The sequence below is a fragment of the Lygodium microphyllum genome, chromosome 24 (genome assembly GCF_053477565.2).
Source record: "Lygodium microphyllum isolate KBCC chromosome 24, Lygodium_microphyllum_v1.1.10, whole genome shotgun sequence".
NCBI classification, from domain to species: Eukaryota; Viridiplantae; Streptophyta; class Polypodiopsida; order Schizaeales; family Lygodiaceae; genus Lygodium; species Lygodium microphyllum.
This window is the reverse complement of record NC_141158.1, coordinates 117,374,150-117,393,604: the sequence shown is the minus strand read 5'-3', so window position 1 is coordinate 117,393,604 and position 19,455 is coordinate 117,374,150. Positions and strand designations below refer to the sequence as shown.

At 40.3% G+C, this 19,455-nt stretch overlaps 1 protein-coding gene across 11 annotated transcripts; it reads left to right on the top strand.

Moving 5' to 3' along the window:
* Positions 1-271: 271 nt before the first annotated feature.
* LOC148015553 (uncharacterized) lies at positions 272-16,274 on the top strand. Of its 11 annotated transcripts, none has more exons than XM_087664889.1 (4): positions 272-546; positions 14,487-14,605; positions 15,828-15,895; positions 15,978-16,274. In XM_087664889.1, exons 1-4 carry the CDS (start codon positions 383-385, stop codon positions 15,978-15,980), a joined length of 354 nt encoding a protein of 117 aa, XP_087521015.1. In that variant the 5' UTR covers positions 272-382; the 3' UTR covers positions 15,981-16,274. The 11 variants fall into 11 exon arrangements, 1 of the variants encoding a protein (XP_087521015.1); XR_015688284.1 differs by having other exon boundaries at positions 274-546; positions 14,795-15,895; XR_015688285.1 differs by having other exon boundaries at positions 275-546; positions 15,370-15,895.
* The last annotated feature ends 3,181 nt before the right edge of the window (positions 16,275-19,455 follow it).

Sequence of the window (19,455 nt, the reverse complement as noted above, 5' to 3'; positions counted from 1 at the left end):
CCCCCCTCAATGACATCAATGGGAGTGCCATGACCTTTGTTGCTTGGTTGTGGTACATCAATTGAATATGGATATCGACCAAGGTATTTCTATGCCATTGATACAATTGCTTTTGTTGTTTTCTATGTTCATGTCATATACTCTTGCTAATGTTGTGTTATATTGTTGCAGCGCATCTCATGTTTTCTACTGAAGGACATTTAGCTTGTAATGACTCGACTATGATCATGTGACTCTTACATTACATTTTTCTTTTCCGTGTGTCTTTTTTTTCGGGGGGCGCGGGGCGCTGGCGAAGCTTTCGACGGACCGACTCGCAAGGAATAGGAACCGACTTACAACAACATTATAAAATCCCCCCTCTCCCTCTCTCCTTCTCTCTATGACAAGTTTGTCATCTTCCGGCTGTCTTGTGTATGCGCGCTGCCTGTTATTTCCGGGCGTTCAGACGCCATGCCTCCAGACAGAGCTTCTTTTGGGACAGACTTCCAGGCGGCGGCGAACGGATCTGATTAATGCTGCCTTATCTTTTTTCTGTAATTCCAGGTAGAGGTCTGTGCTAGAATACTAGGGTTTAAATCCGGTTTTGGAAGAAGGGAAGCTCTGAAGGAGCGATGATAGCGAAATCAGGACCCCCGCGAGCATACAGAGCAGATGATTAGCGACCAAAGGAGAGGTTTAAGTGCGCATCTATGCATTCGCGTCCATTGTTTTGTTGCGTTCTTTAGCGCTAATAGTTACCACTTGACGCCAGGAAGGAATAGTTTAAGGTAAAGTAAAGTTGATCGTCTAATATCTCGTTTTTAGATTGTGAGGTACTACCGATAGTCATATTGAAGTCTGAAGAACAAGAATCATAACGCGGCTGTCTACACGGAAGTTCTCCCACTCAGCGGTTGGCTAAACGGTTCCTTAATTTGGGATAATGGAGTATTTAGCAAGAAGCTCACGTATCTCTTTACTCTGGTTACATATGTCTGTGACGGCTTTGAAAAGGTTGAAGCAGAAGGTATTGAACATAATGTTTTAACTTGTGTGTACGATCAACAACTGGTGTTTTTGGGAGAATTGCTACGGTGGTGTTTTCTGCAACTTGCCGCAGCTCATTGAGCCAGTGCTTGTGCAATTGAATTGCATAATAGTATTCATCTGTTCGACAATTGAAAAGGCTTTTCCTTTAGCTCGAAAGCACACTGAGGTCAAGTAAGATGAAATATTGGTGTTTATGCAGTGCTGTCATCTGGACTGCAGCTTTCTAGATGGTGTGGCGATCAATTTTGCATCAATAATGATTGAGAGTCTGGAGGGCAGATCTGTGTATTGTCAACTCTGAAAGGCGTACTTATACATCCACAAATGTGTCCTCATATTACTACAAACATGATGCATGATCAAGCAGAGAGGATACAGTGGATAGAGTGTTAGATGTGCGCTTTTAGCCTCGTTAGTTTGAGTCTGCTTGATAGCAAGCAGCTTCATGTACAAGGTGTCTTACTTGCTTAATAGGAGCAGTCAAAGTTGGTGTCCGGTTTAAGCCCCTGACATTGGAGATGGTGGACATCACTTTTTGAACCTCTGTGAGGCAAGGTATGGTTTCTGGCAAAAGCCCCTCTGAATGCAGGAGACAGGTTTCATATCTGGTCTGGATGTTTCTTGATGTCCTGAATGCATAAGACCAGCTAAAATCTTCCTCGTTTTCCAATATACTTACTCGATTTGGACTGGTTTGTTCTATTTCCTTCCACGTTAATGTGTGCCCATATTTCAGCCTCTTTTTAAAGCTCATCATATGGTTCGAGGAACTTAACTTCTATGAATGTATTAGTTAAGGCACAATTGGACATGCTTCAAAGTCCCTGAATTTGTGGATCTTGTGTTTTGAGGTAAGTTCTTGAAAGTGTGTCTGCTGCCTTCTGTTTTGATTTCCCTAATGACAATTTCTGGCATACTATTGGATTTCAAGCCGAGATTTTATTTGAGGTCATGTGACTTCAAATGTTTCAGATGTCTACTGAGGCAGTTGGCTGTAGTGCTTCAATTGTGAGTTACATCTTGATGCAGTGCCATCTCTCCTTGAATAGTTGTTACTTGTTGATCACAAGGAAGACACATGGTGTGTTGATGCGATGCTCATCATTTTGGAAATTGGAGTACAAGCTTATCATTTTTGGAATCGGAGTACAAGCACTTGTTCAATCAAAGAGCATATTACCCAAGGGCTATCATTTCTCTCTATGTTTCCTTGGCAAAGTGAAGGGTGTATGATCCTGCATCTAGACGGAGGACAACAATGTACTACCAGTGGTAATTGTCACGATTAGGCATGCATTTTTATGTTTTTAATGTAGGCTACAAGTCAGGGCATAAAGAATCCAATATCACTATGAATTATATCTCTAGATGGTGCTGCTGTATTTGATGAGGTACTTTTGTGAGAAAACACTGTGAGCGACAATTTTTGGCTTAGAAAGTATGTTGTATGTTTTGTAACTATTTGTCCTCCTTGAGTACTAATCCAAGCAGAATTCTGGAATGGACTCCCAAATGCTCTCTAGGCATCCTGGTCAAGCAGGTTGGTCTTTTAAGATGGGGAGAATATACAAGTCTAGAGCCAAAGGTTATGAATGTATGCAAGCATATTAACATATTAAGGAGGGATCTGATACATTGTATTATATACGTGTATGCTGCTGATGGATGTTCTCTACTGCTCTTATAAGGCTGCTACCCTCCCCTTCATATGTCTGTCTCTGCTGCTAGTCTTCTTATTTGGCGCAGGTTTTCTAGCTCTCTATTATTGTGTAAACTGGTATTTCGTGGTAGCTGCTATGGGATTTAGCATATTCCATGAAACAAGTCATGCTCTCTTGTTTCGGTGGGGAGTAACATCTTGATGCACTATTCATCCTATTTGAATGGTTTTTGTCTTTTGACTGTGAGACTTGGTATGATAATCATCTTCTTTGAAGTGACGGAAAAATTTTCAAGCATCCCCGTGTGCCAGGAAAGTATTGATTAAAGAACTATCATATTACTTCCATTCTCTAAGCTTAAGCCACCTCACATCTTGATGCTTTGATGTAACATTCATCTCTTTGGAGATGGCTGCTAATTTCTAAGAACATGCTCAAGTAAGAGCAAATATCACTAAGAACATCCCTTGTTCTTTCATCTTCCATGGTGAAGGGTGAAAGTTCGTACTTCTGGCTATGCAGGGCAATGAAATACTAAGAGTGACAGAGACCTACATTATCCGGAATTCCTTTCTGTAACATCTGTTTTCTGATATGCCAGTAGGCAATGGAATCTTGTGTCTGATTTTAGATTGTTGATTGGATTAGAAGTCAGTCTTGAGTACTTTGTAATGGCTGGATGCAGGGTTTTGTGAGTGTCTTCATAACGAATGCAGGAGGTGGTTTGAAATTCTGGTTTGGTTGCTTAGCTAAGAAGTGTTTTGTCTGTGTATAAGCAGGATTTTTCAGACTGTGCTGAATGATCTCCAAAGAAATCAGTTCCCAGTAGTGGATGTTGTTGTTGAAGGCTAGAGTTGTGGGGATTGGATTCCATCATAAGGCTTGAGTTCAGAAAGTTATGTTGTTTTTGACATCTTTGGACATGGATAATTTCAGATATCTGCTGATCTGTGTACTGGGTGAACAACTATTATGTTCTATTGGATGCTGTTGAAGGTGATGTGTGGATTTAATGTCACAAGTTGTCAATTCACGTATTACATTGTTTTGACCTTGCCTGACATGGATGCTTGGAGACAACTGTTAACATTGTTTCCACTTTTGAAGACTGGGGATGTGAGTTGAAATGGGGCTTTAAATATGCAAAGCTTGATTTACAAGTTGCTGGCAATGTCTTCAATGGTACCATGTTATCTGGATTGTAGGGGCTTGCTGCCTGAGTTCTGAGTGTTCTGTTGTAAATTGAAGCTGTGTGCTGAAGTTGCCTTCAGTGGTCCAATGCATGATGTCTTCACTTTTTTGAGGTTGGCAATCGGGTGGAAGGGGCTCGCTGCTTGATTTCTTAGTGTTTTGTTGTAAACTGAATCTGGGTGCTGAAGATGCCTTAGGCTGATCGATGCATGAGGAGGTCTTCTTCTTTGGAGGTTGGGGTTTTATCCCTACTGGTGTGCTTGCTCTTTGTGTCTTTTTCTTCCTCTCTCCTTTTGTGCTGCATGCTGGTTTGTCCGAGCATATTTTAGCCTGTTGTTAAGCTAGCCATATGGTCTGAGGTGTAGCGATTCACTTTATATTATATGCAGACATGCAGTTCTCCACGTTAAGGTGGGGGTTTCCAGAATGACACGATGATGTGTATTCTCTGGGATTGCTTAAAGCCAGTCATCTTCGGAAGAGGGAAGCTGTCACATTTATATTAGTAAAATGTTGGTGCAGGGAATAATATTTGGCTGGAGGTTATTGCATTTTGCAGTTATTACGTATAGATCTTCTCTGTTTTATGCAATAACACATCAAATGCCTGTCAAGTTTTGTCAGCATGTGCCAGCTGTGCATTGAATGCTAGTCCTTTTAACTCTTTTGCTAGTGTTACACGTGCTATTGTGATGATAACATAGCATTCTTATATGCTCCGGGGACACACTATGATTGCATTGCCCCGATTGGCATGAAATCAGTGCATTATTATTGCATGAATGTGGTTGGATCTACCCTCTACAATATGCCAGATGATAGCCTGTGCCAAGCACTTGCGCCTTCAATGACCCTAACTTCAAGTAGGAAGTCCCTGAATTTGAGGATCTTGTGGATTGAGGTAAGTGGCTGAACATATTTCCATATTTCACAAGGTACAAGACCTGCTCTTAGCATCTCCATAAAGAGGTGCAATTTGAGGATCCCGTTGATTGAGGTAGGGATCATGTTTACTGCCTCCTTAAAAAGGCCATACCACTGTTAGATGGTGCCATTGTACTTGGGAGTACTAGAACAGCAGATTGATGAGGCTTGGAAGGTATCTTGTATGATTAACGATTTACCCTCATTGTAGATAAATCCAACCAGAATTCTTGAATGGACTCACAAATCTCCTCACTCGGCATCCTCATGAAGCAGGATGGTTTTTCAGACATAGTAAGCATTGAGTCGATATCTGATGATGATAAGGGGTTGCAGACAAAAGCTGAGTTAAAGGTTTGAATGCATGCAACAATATTTATACTGTTGCTGGGTTTCTACCACTTTTAGAGTCTTTGCAGAGGGTGCCCTTCCCTTTGTTTGTAGTAAGATGGTCTGATTCTACCCTTGATAATAGAGAGGTTGTGAGCATACCTTACAGTGGTAATAAGTGGTATGACTAGATATGTGGTGTATGCCCTTGTACAGGTCAGTGGTGGGCAGCAGACTTCTCTGTTCTGATTCAGAGTCGATTTTGTTTCAAAAGTGGTATGAGGCTGGTTTCCCGATCCTGCAAAACTCCCATGAGATCAAGTGAAAGTGGTGGAACTTCTTGTGGAAGGTGGACTTGAGGTGGGACATGTTTTATTTATGCAGTTTTGTTTGTACTTGGACGCACCTTTGACTCCCTTGCCATGTTAAACGGACTTGATTCTACCCTGAGGTTGTGAGCATACCTCACAATGGTAACTGGTATGATTAGAAGTGTTGTATGTCGTTGTACAGTTCAGTGAAGGGCAGACAACTTTTCTGGGTCTGATTCAAATAGTTTATTTTGTTTCAAAAGCGATGGTAATTTTGTTGCAAAACTCTCACAAAATCAAGTGCAAGTGGTGGAGCTTTGTTGAAGGTGGACTTGGGGCGCGACTAGTAGATAGCTTGAGACAGAAGCTACTGAGGACAAGCTGAAATATGGGGTTGCTGTATGAGGCTCTCTTTGAGGGAAATTCTCTTAGCTCTATAGTATATTTATTTAATTTGTGAGGTGTGCAGGATATTTATCAAGGTAGTTTCTTAATATCTTGATTTCTAGCACCTGGTCCAGGAATATGATACTTTATTTTCAACCATGGTGATCCAGGAGGAGTGTATTCCACTCGGAACATCTTACCTAAAATGGCTGCACGTGAGCAATTTTTTTTGATTTTGTCTTGCCATGGTGAATTGATATGATACTACCCCTGGTGGTGGATGGCACAAGTTTGTACGGTGATTTGAACCAGATGGATCATTTCTGTCAAATTTTCTTATTAGATGCAGTGCTGTAATGGGCTCTCTTGAAGAGAGATTCTGTGGAGTACTGTGATGTTTTTTAAGTTGTGAGGCGTCTTGTGATTTGAGTTTGCATTTTAATCCGATCAAAAAGAAGGAATGGATCTCCACATCTTACTCAGTATTTTCATCAAGGTGGGACGCTCTTCAAAATTAAGTGCTAAGGTATGAGATGAGCTGAGCCAAAGCAAGAAAGGTCATTGGTGCTGTAAGAGGGGCTGCAATGCACTTGTGATATATTTGTGGTCCTGTTCAACCCTTTTGCCCTTTAAAGGGCTATCCCTTCCCTTCCTTTTTATGTGTACATTTCCTTTGACTTATGGTTTGGCTCTTCCTGGCCATATTTTCAGCTTAGCAGTCATTTTTTGAAGCTGATTGATTGGTGGAGTTTATGTTAGTATCCAATGTATTATTGAGAGTGTTTTGAATAACTTGATGTTTATTCAGATTTTTGAAGCGCCTTGTTGAGGATGAGCATTTATCATGCCACTCTGATACTTTTTTGCTAACCATGGTGATCTAGGAGTTATAGATCCTGCTCAGAACATCTTCCGTAACATTGCTGCAATGGATATGATTCTACCCTTGGTGATAAAGATGTTGTGAGCAATGCCTTACAGTGGTATCTGGTATGATTGGATATGTCCTTCAGTGGTCTGCAGTCAATTCTCTGGTCTCATTCAGATTGTTGTTTTTATTTCAAACATGGTCTGAGGCTGGTTTCCTGATGCTGAAATTCCCACGAGATCATGTGCAAGTAGTGGACTCTCCTGCTGAAGATGGTCTTGAGGTGGAGATGTTCTATTTGTAAAGTTCTGTTGTTTTGGGAAAAGCTTTCTGATATAGATGCTCGAAAATCACTCCAGACTTAGCTTATTTCAGTGATGTTCGGTGTCATGTAAGATGGTGTTGTTGGATGGCTTAGGGAGTGGACAGTCACTTGCAGTGTCCAATGTGAATAATGCTTGGTGTCATGTGAGTTGCTCGCGGGAGGGCATTAGTCTGTATGATAACATGAACCAGATGGGTCAGTACTGTTAAATATGCTTATTAGATGCAGTCAATGTGCTGTATGATGCTCTCTTTTAGAGAAATTCTCTTTATTACTGATAATGTTTGTTAAAGTTGCAAGGCAACTTGTGATTTAATTTTGCATTCTAATCCAAGCTAAAAGAAGGAATGCATTTCCATATTTTCCTCCCTCAGGCATTTTGATCAAGGTGGTATGCATTTTCAAAATCAAGTGCTAACTCCTGAGAGGAGCCAGCAAGGAAGCTCATTCATGCTGTAAGAGGGGCTGCAATGAACTTGTGCTGTACTTATGGTTCTATTCAATCCTTTTTGTTCCTAAGGGGCTATCACCTCCCTTTCTTTGTTTATGCACATTTCCTTTGGCTTCTGGTTTGGCTCTTCCTGATCATATTCTCAGCTCCACAGTCGACTTTTTCAAGCTAATTGATTGCTGCAGTCTCTATGGAAGAAATGCAGGGTACTTATTGAGAGAGTTTCTTAGTGTTTGATTTTTGTTTAGATATTTGGTGCAGCGGGATAGCATTTTTCATGGAACTCTTGTAGCACTCCGATGATACTTCATGCCAACCATGGCAATCGAGGAGTGTATTCCACTCCGAACATCTTACTTAAAATGGCTGAATATTAGAACATGTCCAATGAGAGAACTTGCTTAAGCATTCCTTTGATTTTGTCTTGCCATGGTGAATGGATACGATTCTACCCTTGGTAATATAGAGGTTGTGAGTGTACCTTACACTGGTAACTGGTATGATTTGATATGTGGTGTATGCCCTTGTACAGGTCAGTGGTGGGCAGACAACTTCTCTGTTCTGATTGCGATCGTTGATTTTGTTTCAAAAGTAGTATGAGGCTGATCTCCCAATTCTGCAAAACTGCCACGAGATCAAGTGCAAGTAGTGGACCTCTTGTTGAAGGTGTACTTGAGGCAGACATGCCTTAATGTTAAAGTCTTGTTTTTTTTGCAAAACTATCTGACGTAGATACTAGTAACTAACTCCAGACTTGGGTGCTGTGAACAAGCTTAACTATGGGATTTTCCTTTGAAGGATGGGACCATGTGAAAAAGCTTATTTCGGTGATGTTTGGTGTCATGTAAGTTGCTGGTGGTGGATGGCTCAAGTAGCGTACAGTGGCGTGAACCAGATGGACCATTTCTGTGCAATGTGATTGATGATTGATGTATACGTTGCTGGTGGTGGATGGCATAAGTTTGTACTGGTGACTGTTTGAGGCCCTCACTGAGAGAGATTCTCGAGTACTGATGATAGTTTTTAAGTTGCAAGGCGTCTTGTGATTTAAGTTTTCCTTCTCATCTAAGCAAATATAGGAGGACTGGATCTAACATCTTAACTCCCTTGACATTTTGTAGGGGTGCATTTCCTTTGGCTGATGGCTTTGGCTCTTCTTGGTCATATTTTCAGATCAGCAGTCATTTTTCAAGCATATTAACTAGTGTGGTCTCTATAGTAGTAGTGCAGCGTAGAGAGAGAGTTTCTCGATCTTTTTGATGTGTGTTAGATTATACGACTCTTGTTCCAGTTTGAGCATTTTCTGTGGCTCTCATGGCACTCTGACGATGCTTCCTTGACAAGCATGGTCATCCAGGAGGAGTATATTCCATTCAGAATGACGTCCTTAAAATGGCTGGAAATCAGAACGTCCAGTAAGAGCAAATTTGCTAAGCACTTCTTTGATTTTGTCTTGCCATGGTGAATGGATGTGATACTATTTATTGTGATAGAGAGGTATTGAGCATACCTTACAGAGGTAATTGGTATGATTTGACATCTGGTGTATGTTGTTGTACAGGTCAGTGGTGGGCAGACAATTTCTCTGGTCTGATTCAGTCTGGTCAAATTTGTTACAGAAGTGGTCTGTATGGAAGTAATGCAGGGTACCTATTGGGAGCTTTTTGATGTCTTGTTTTGTATTAAGATTTTTGGAGCACCTGGTCCAGGAAGAGCATTTTCCATGGCACTCTGACAATATTTCCTTGCCAACCACGGTGATTCAGGAGGAGTATATTCCACTCACAGCACCTTCCTTGAAATGTCTGGAAATTAGAACGTGTCAGTAAAAACAAACTTGCTAAGCGCTCCTTTGGTCTCATCTTGCCTTGATGTGATGGATGGATATGATACTATCCTTGGTGATAGAGAGTAGTAGTGAGCATATCTAACAGTGGTAATAGGTATAATTAGACATATGTTGTTGTACAGGTCTGTGCTGGAGCCTGGGCAGATGACTTCTTTGGTCTGATTCACACTGTCCATTTCGTTTCAACAGTGCCCTCAGGCTGGTTTCCTGATTGTGAAAAATTCTGATGAGATCAAGAGCAAGTCGTGGACCTTGTTGAAGGTGGACTTGAGGTGATTGGACATGTTCTCATTATAAAGTTTGGTTGATTTTGGAAAAACTCTCTGATATGGATTCCAGTGGTGGATGGAAAAAGTGTCTGTGGTGACATGAACCAGATGGATCATTCCTGTTAAGTTTGCTTGCAGTCACAAGCGAGGACAGGCTGAAATATGGATTTTGTTTTCAAGTCCAGATCGATGTGAAAGGCTTATTTGAATGACGTTTGGTGTCAGGTAAGTTGCTCATGGTGAATGGCAGGAGTTTGTGTGGTGACATGGACCAGATGGATCAGTGGTGTTAAGTTTGCTTATTTGAGAGTGACTCTCTCTCGTACTGATGACGTCTTTTTAGTTGCAAGGTGTCTTGTGATTCAAATTTGCATTCTAATCCAAGCAAAAAGAAGGAATGGGTCTCCACACGTGACTCCCTTGGCATTTTGATCAAGTTGGGATGCTCTTTGGAATCAACTGCAAATGTATGAGATATGCTGATTCAAAGCAAGGAAATCTCATTGGTGCTGTAAGAGGAGCTGCAATGCACTTGTGACGTACTTTATAATACTGTTTGATTTCCTTTGCCTCCAAGGGGCTGTCCCTTCTCTTCGTTGGTTTTGTGCATTCCCTTTGGCTTTTGGTTTGGCTCTTCTTGGTCATAGTTTCAACTCAACAGTTGTCTTTCAAACTGATTGGTTGGTGTAGTCTCAAAGTAATCCGGGGTACTTCGAGAGAGGCTTTTTCAAAATCTTGATTTTATCTAGACTTTTGGAGCACCTGGTCCAGGAAGAGCAATCATCATGGCATTCATTGGGAGGATACTTTCTTCTCCCAAGCATGGAGAACCAGGAGGAGTTTATTCCACTTAAAACATCTTCCTTAAAATTGCTGCAGATTAGAAGATCTATGATAACTGCAAATTTGCTAAGTGCACTGATTTTGTCTTGCCATGCTGAATGGATATGATTCTACTCTTGGTGATAGAGAGGAGGTGAGCATACCTTACAGTGGTAAGTGGTATGATTAGACATGTGGTGTATGTCATTGTACAGGTTAGTGGTGGGCTGACAAGTTTTCTGGTCTGATTCAGTATTGTTGATTTTGTTTCAAATATGGTCCGAGCCTGCTTTGGCTGATGTTGCAATATTCTCACGAGATCTAGTGCAAGTAGTGGACATTCTTGTCGAAGGTGGACTTGACATGTGGTGTATGTCATTGTACAGGTTGGTGGTGGGCTGACAAGTTTTCTGGTCTGATTCAGGATCGTTGATTTTGTTTCAAATATGGTCCGAGCCTGCTTTGTCTGATGTTGCAATATTCTCACGAGATCTAGTGCAAGTAGTGGACATTCTTGTTGAAGGTGGACTTGAGGTGGACATGTTTAAATTCCCTAAGGCAGTACCCCTTCTTTCTTCGTATGTGTGCATTTACTTTGGCTTCTAGTTTTTGGCTCTCCCTGATCATATATTCAGCCTCAACAGTTATTCAAGCTGCTTTATTAGTGTACTCTCTTTGGAAGTAATCCAGGGTAGTCATTGAGATTTTTGGAGCACCTGGTCCGGGAAGAGCAGTTCGCTTGGCAATCCAATGGCACTCTGATGACATTTTTCGTGCTGACCAATGGTGATCCAGAAGAATTATATTCCCACTCAGAACATCTTTGTGAAAGATGGCTGCAGATTAGAACATGTTCAGTAAGAGCAGATTTGCCAAGTCCATCTTTGATTGTCTTGCCATGGTAAATAGATTTGGCTGATGGTTTTGGCTCTTCATGATTATATTTTCAGCTCAATAGTCATTTTTGAAGCTGATTGTTTGGTGGAGTCTCCATGGTAGTAATCCAGGGTAGCTCATTGAGAGAGTTATTGGATGGATTTGCTAAGCACTCCTTTGGTCTCGTCTTGCCTTGATGGATGGATATGATACTATCCTTGGTGATAGAGAGTAGTAGTGAGCATATCTAATAGCGGTAATAGGTATAATTAGACATGTGGTGTATGTTGTTGTACAGGTCTGTGCTGGAGCCTGGGCAGACAACTTCTTTGGTCTGATTCAGATTGTCCATTCTGTTTCAAAAGTGCCCTTAGGCTGGTTTCCTGATGGTGCAAAATTCTGACGAGATCAAGAGCAAGTCGTGGACCTTCTTGTTGAAGGTGGACTGGAGGTGGAGACGTTCTAATTATAAAGTTTGGTTGATTTTGGAAAAACTCTCTGATATGGATTGCTGTAAACAACTTCAAACTTAGGTACTGAGTACAAGCTGAAAAATGGATTTTGTTTTGAAGGCTGGGCCCATGTGAAAGGCTTATTTGAGTGACGTTTGGTGTCAGGTAAGTTGGTCTTGGTGGATGCCAGAAGTTTGTGTGGTGACATGAATCAGCCGGATCATTCCTTTTAAGTTTGCTTATTAGATGCATTCACAAGTGAGGACAAAAGCTGAAATATGGATTTTGTTTTGAAGGCCGGGCTTATGTGAAAGGCCTATCTGAGTGACATTTGGTGTCAGGTAAGCTGCTTGTGGTGGATGGTAAAAGTTTATGTGGTGACATGAACCGGACGGATCATTCCTGTTAAGTTTGCTTATTTGAGAGTAACTCCCTCAAGTACTGATGACATTTTTTAGTTGCAAGGTGTCTTGTGATTCGAGTCTGCATTCTAATCCAAGCAACCCTTGGTGTTTTGATCAAGCTGAGATGCTCTTCAAAATCAACTGCTAATGTATGAGATGTGCTGATGCAAAGCTTACTTTATGATCTCTTTTCCCTTCCCTTCCTTTGTTGTGTGCATTCCCTTTGGATTTTGGTTTGGCTCTTGTTGGTCATAGTTTCAGGGTTTGGCTCTTGTTGGTCATAGTTTCAGCTCAGCAGTATTTTTTCAAACTGATTGGTTGGTGTAGTCTCTAAGTAACCCAGGTACTTATTGAGAGAGTTTTTCAAAATCTTGAATTTATTTAGATTTTTGGAGCACCTGGTGCAGGAAGAGTATTTTTCATGGCATTCACTGCAAGGATACTTCATTCACAAGCATGGTGAAGTAGGAGAAATGCATGTGTGGATTTCCTTTGGCTGATGGTTTTGGCTTTTCCTGATCATATTTTCAGCTGAATAGCCATTTTTCAAGCGATACTATCCTTGGTGATAGAGAGAAGTAGTGGGCATATCTTACAGCGGTAATAGGTATAATTGAACATGTGGTGTATGTTGTTGTACAGGGCTGTGCTGGAGCCTGGGCAGACAACTTCTTTGGTCTGATTCAGATTGTTTATTTCGTTTCAAAAGAGACCTCCGGCTGGTTTCCTGATGGTGCAAAATTTTGACGAGATCAAGAGCAAGTCGTGCACCTTCTTGTTGAAGGTGGACTTGAGGCGGAGGTGTTCTAATTATAAAGTTTGGTTGATTTTGGAAAAACTCTCTGATATGGATTGCTGTAAACAACTCCAGACTTAGATACTGAGGACAAGCTGAAATATGGATTTTGTTTTGAAGGCTTGGGCCCATGTGAAAGGCTTATTTGAGTGATGTTTGGTGTCAGGTAAGTTGCTTGTGGTGGGGGGTGGGAGGAGTTTGTGGGGTGACAAGAACCAGATGGACTTTGAGTGATGTTTGGTGTCAGGTAAGTTGCTCGTGGTGGGTGGGAGGAGTTTGTGGGGTGACATCAACCAGATGGATCATTCCTTTTAAGTTTGCTTATTAGATGCAGTTACAAGTGAGGATGATCATTCCTTTTAAGTTGCTTATTAGATGCAGTTACAAGTGAGGACGAGCTGAAATATGGATTTTGTTTTGAAGGCCGGGCCCATGTGAAAAGCTTATTTGAGTGACGTTTGGTGTCAGGTAAGTTGCTCGGGTGGATGGCAGAAGTCTATGTGGTGACATGAACCAATATGGATCATTCCTGTTAAGTTTGCTTATTCGAGAGTAACTCTCTTTAATACTGATCATTTTTTTATTAACGTAAGGTGTCTTGTGATTCAAGTTTGCATTCTAATGCAAGCGAAAAGAAGGAATGGATCTCCACATCCGACTCCCTTGGCATTTTGATGAAGTTGGGATGCTTTTCGAAATCAACTGCTAATGTATGAGATGTGCTGATTCAAAGCTTGCTTGATGATCTCTTTTGCCCCCAAGGGGCTATCCCTTCTCTTCGTTTGTTGTATGCTTTTGGTTTGGTTCTTCTTGGTCATAGTTTCAGCTCAATAGTTGTTTTTCAAACTGATTGGTTGGTGTAGTCTCTAAGTAATCCGGGGTACTTATTGAGAGAGAGTTTCTCAAAATCTTGATTTTATTTAGATTTTTAGAGCACCTCGTCCAGGAATAGCATTTTTCATGGCACTCACTGCGAGGATACTTCCTTCCCAAGGATGGCAAATTAGGAGGAATATATTTATACTTAAACCATCTTACTTAAAATTGCTGCAGATTTGAAGATGTCCAGTAACTGCAAATTTGCTAAGCACACTGATTTTGTCTTGCCATGCTGAATGGATACGATTCCACTCTTGGTGATAGAGAGGTTGTGAGCATACCTAGAGTGGTAAATGGTATGATTAGACGAGTGGTGTATGTTGTTGTACAGGTAAGTGGTGGGCCGACAAATTTTCTGGTGTGATTCAGTGTTGTGGATTTTGTTTCAAATGTGGTCCAAGCCTGCTTTGCCCCATGTTACAAAATTTTCAGGAGATCTAGTGCAAATAGTGGATCTTGCTGTTTGATCTCTTTTGCCCCTGAGGGGCCATCCCTTTCCTTGCTTTATGTATGTCTTTCCTTTGGCTTCTCGCTTGGCTTTTCATGATCATATTTTCCGCTCAACTGTCGTTTTTACAGTGATTGATTGGTGTAGTATCTATGGAAGTAATCCAGGGTAGTGGTAGGGAGAGTTTCTTAATATCCTGATTTTGATTCAGATTTTGGAGCACCTGGTCCAGGAAGAGGATAATTCATGGCACTCTGATACTTCTTGCCAAGCACAGTGATCCAGGAGAGTGCATTCCACTTGGGGGACATGCATGTTTGGTGAGAGCAGGTTCGCAAAGCACACCTTTGGTTTTGTCTTACCGATTCTATCCTTTGTGAAAAGAGAGGTGGGCATAACTTAACAATGGTAACTGTATGATTAGAGTCTAGATGTGGCATATGTCATTGTAGAGGTCAGTGGTAGGCAGACCGGTTCTCTAGTCTGATGGTCTAATTGAGATGGTCGATATTGTTCCAGAAGTCTGAGACTGGTTTCCTGATGCTGTGAGTTTTCACGATATCAAGTGCAAGTAGTGACGCTCTTGTTGAAGGTGGTGGTTTCCTGATGCTGTGAGTTTTCACGATATCAAGTGCAAGTAGTGACGTTCTTGTTGAAGGTGGAACTGAGGCGAACTGGTTTTTATTATGAAGTTTTGTTGCTTTTCGAAAAACTATCTGATATTGAGTCTTAATTTACTCCAAACTTAAGGTGGATCTTGTTATATGAAGGCTGGGCCCTTGTGAAAAGGCTTATTTGAGTGACGTTTGGTGTCATGCAAGTTGCTGCTGGTGGATAACTTAAGTAGTGTACGGTGACATGAACCAGATAGACCATTCCTATTCAATGTGACCAATGTTTTTTGTCATGTAAGATGCTGGTGGTGGATGGTAAAGGTTTGTACAGTGACGTGAACCAGATGGGTCGTTCCTGTTAAATTTGCTATTTAGGTGCATTCAATGTGCTGTTGACGCTCTGTTTGAGATAAATTCTGGAGTACTAATGATGTTTTTTAGTTGCAAGGCGTCTTGTCATTTAAGATTGCTCCCTGGCAGGTTGATCAAGTTGGGTTGGTCTTCAAAGTTAAGAGGTGCTAATGTATGAAAGGAGCTGAGTAAAAGCAAGGAAGCTCATTGATGCTGTAAGAGGGGCTGCGATGATGTATTTATGGTGTTAACTATGGTGATTCAGCAGCAGCATCTTTCACTAAGAACATCTTTATGTTCATTATATTGTCTATCTTTTTGGAAATGGCTCAAATTTCCAATGAAAAGCAAAGACTTCTAAGGACTCTATGGAATTTTTCTTGGCACGGTGAAGGCCTGTATCTTCCTAACCATAAAGAACTATCAGTTTGTTTTGCCATGTTGGATGACACATTCATATTATTTTCTTAAGAGCGTGTTTTTTCTAAGAACATCTCGATGTTTTCAACATGATCTTCCTCTTTATGGAAGAGGGTACAAATTCCAAGGGATATGCTCAAGTAATAAATATCACCTTGAACTCTCAGGATTGAGTCCAATCACATGCTCGAAGAAGAACCAAGTACCTGGTTTGAAGATTTGGTCTGGTTGTAAGGTAAGCAGTTTGTCTGGATATATATGTTGTTTAGAAGGTGCTGATGTCTTGCCATGGCTTCTGAGACTCTAAACTGACATAGTGAAAGTTCTCAAAGAGATCAACTGCATGATTGTGGATGCAGTTGTTGACTCCATCGGTCTGGTTGTATACAAGCTCGTTCATGTTGTAAGAGGGCCTGGAATGCAGTTGTGATATAACCATGGGTCTGAAAGATGTCCTCTGCACTTGTTGGCATTGTTTTCTAGCAGACCATTGTTTTCAAATGAATAATGAAAATAATCGAACATTATTTTCAAATGAATAATGATTGGTGCTCTGTCTATGGAAACAAGTTTTTTAAGGATTTGTTTCAGTAATCAAATTATCTTTTGCTCCAGTTGTCAAACATATGTATATTTATCTTGCCAACAGAAGCACATTCCATACCGAACATGTTCATTTCTTAATAAGAACAAATTTCACTTAGAACATCTATGATTTTCATTATTTAAGGCCCTCATGTTACCTTCTTTATGACCTTAACTGACATGGATGTTGTGAAGTTATATTGACGAGATCTTGTGCAAGTGGTGCATGCTCTTGTTGTAGGCTAGAGTTTGTGGGGACCTGTACACCTATGATTTTCATAATTTAAGGCTCTCGTGTTACCTTCTTTATGACCTTATCTGACATGGATGTTGTGAAGCTATAATGACGAGATCTTTTGCAAGTGGTGCATGCTCTTGTTGAGGCTAGATTTTGTGGGGACCTGTGACTTGTTGAGAAACCTGAATCTACATAGTTATTTCTCAAAATACCTTGTCTGACGTGTACACATTCAAACATAAGAAAATTTATGTATTAAATGAACAAGCTATCTGTTATCATCTCAGTTATTGAATGCTTAGGTTCTGTGTTGAAGGGCTCAACTATTTGACGTAAGGTTGTGTAAAGTTATTTCTCAAAATACATTGTCTGACGTGTACACATTCAAACATAAGATAATTTATGTATTAAATGAACAAGCCATTTGTTATCATCTCGGTTATTGAATGCTTAGGTTCTATGTCGAAGGGCTCAACTATGCGACATAAGGTTGTGTAACTAGTTGTGACATGAACTTGGGATTTAGTAGTATGCGGGATTTTTAGTAGAATATAGGGGCATGACAACGATCCTATAGATTGTGGTCCGTATCAAAAGTGTGTACATGATTTGGTATAAAGAGTTGGTGGTTTTGTAAGGCATAATATGCCATGATATAGGTTGCTTATTATATCCTTGGAGTTAATAGCATACCTTGTCGTGACCATGTTCCAAGAGTTGGCATCTTGTACAACTTATAGGATCTCACTTTGTAGAATATGATGTGCACTTTAGGGCCTAGAATCTTAAAACAAGGGACAAGGTTGCCCTAACCCTTCAAAGTCCTAGTGCATCCATAATAAGGCAATTTAATAACCACTACAATTATGACTAATATATGGCATTAATGTCCATTTAGATGTAGATGTGTATAACGTAGACTTCATGTCGAGGATTGATTTACTCGGTGGTGTTTTCTTAGGCTTAGGTGTATTGTTTTGCATTAAAAGTTTTATTGGATACAAACAAGATTGTCATTGTTGAAACTCGTCTGATGTTTTGAGGTGTAGTCAATTTGACTTTTTGATGTCCATGAATATAGATGCTTGTAGGGTGATGTAAGCTTTCATAAAAGGATTTGGTGAATTGCGATGCTCGAATGAGAAGGCATGCTTATAATGGTTTTTGAATTAGCCAACATATTAGTGTCAAAGTTTTATATCTTCTTAATCTCAAAAGGTATTTGCATTCTAACATTTTATTTTGTGTGAGATTATTTTGCCTATTTTTAATAAGGGGCTTTTGGTATGACATCATGATGCACATAATGAGCATCTTTTTGCGATGGTGGGTAGTGATGATGCAATATAAGCAAGGTATTTATATTTGAACATTTTATTTGTTGTGATTATTTTGCCCATTTTTAAGGAGGGGGTTATGGTATGACCATGATGCATAGGGGGCATACTTTTTGTGATAGTAGATAGTGAACCATGATGATGTAGTATTCATACGTTCCACTTAAGAACGTGTTGGTATTTTGTTAAGTGGTGGTAAAGCTTACATGTTCATGAAAAAATACATATCCCACTAAGCCCCCTTTCATCGCTCCCCATGATATTGGTTGTGGTTGTGGTTGATGATTATGGATGTCTTGGCTACTTGAATTAGGATTATTCTTCTCCACTTGATGTGGCTACTCAAAAAATACCACATTAGGACTTATGGTGGTCTATTAGTAGGATTGTAGAGTTGGTAAGCCTTGAACTCCTTACTGTACCCAGGAAAGTTGCATTTTTGGATCTTTGTATCCCACTTGGTTCTTGAAGCATTTGGCACATGCACAATGCATTACTTCCAAAAATCTTTAAATGGGAAATTGAAGGTTTATTGCCAATAAAGACTTGAGGAGTGGCTCCTTTCATAGCTTTGGTTTGACAAATGCCCCCGTCACTTTTTAGAGCTAATGAATAAAATACTTCAGTCATTTTTATTCACATTTGTGTTGGTATTCTTTTATGGCATTCTCATCTACAGCCGTTTATTGGAAGCTTATCTATTGCACATGAGGGGTGATTTTATTTTTGCGGGCTTTCATTTTAGAAAAGAAGGGGGATTTTATTTTTGCGGGCTTTTATTTTCGTTCTTTTCTAATCAATCTATTTTTTTCGAGCTTTTTCGTGCAACATATCCATTCTGCATATAAATAGTCTTTACTTAAGGAGTATGACACATTGCATTTACATGAACACACATCAAGAAAACAAAACCGACGGAAAACTAGTAAAATATATTCGTGTCAAATAGTCGCAAGGTACATTCTTCCTAAAAACAAATCAAAGATCCCAATGCATGTAATCTCTTAGACAAAATCGGGCATAGTCACATGAAGTGTATAATAAACATATAAAAGTAGTAACAAAATGAAATGTCTAGTCTCTCGAAAAAAAACACACACACTCTCTCAGCATGGTACCGGTCTACACACTATGGTGGACAAACACTCCCCATAGAGCACATCATCTATTTCTAGACACATGCAATGTCTCATCTCCTCTACATTGGCCCGCGCCAAACCACTACACCCCGCAAACACATCCAAAACATAGTCGTAGCATTTCGTAAATGTAGCTAGTAACCACCTAACTATATCACCAATCACATATCACCAATCAAGATACAGAATCTTTGCGGCCATGCAAGTAGAAACAATGAAAATACCATACAAGGTAACCTGAGAGCAAAAACATGCAAGACTACTTACCGAAAGAAAAGATGAGACCTCTCTGCTTCGCCTCTGACAATGACACCATCAACGTCCATGGGAAAGACACAATCATCCATCATGTAGCTATGATACGCTGGAAACAATCTCTCTGAAATCTTCTCCCCAGCCTCTCTGTCGTAGCAAGGCACAACATGACCAGCACGATGCCAAAGACACAGTAAGATCAAGTATCTATTCACGAGTGGAAATAGAATAAGTGATCCAT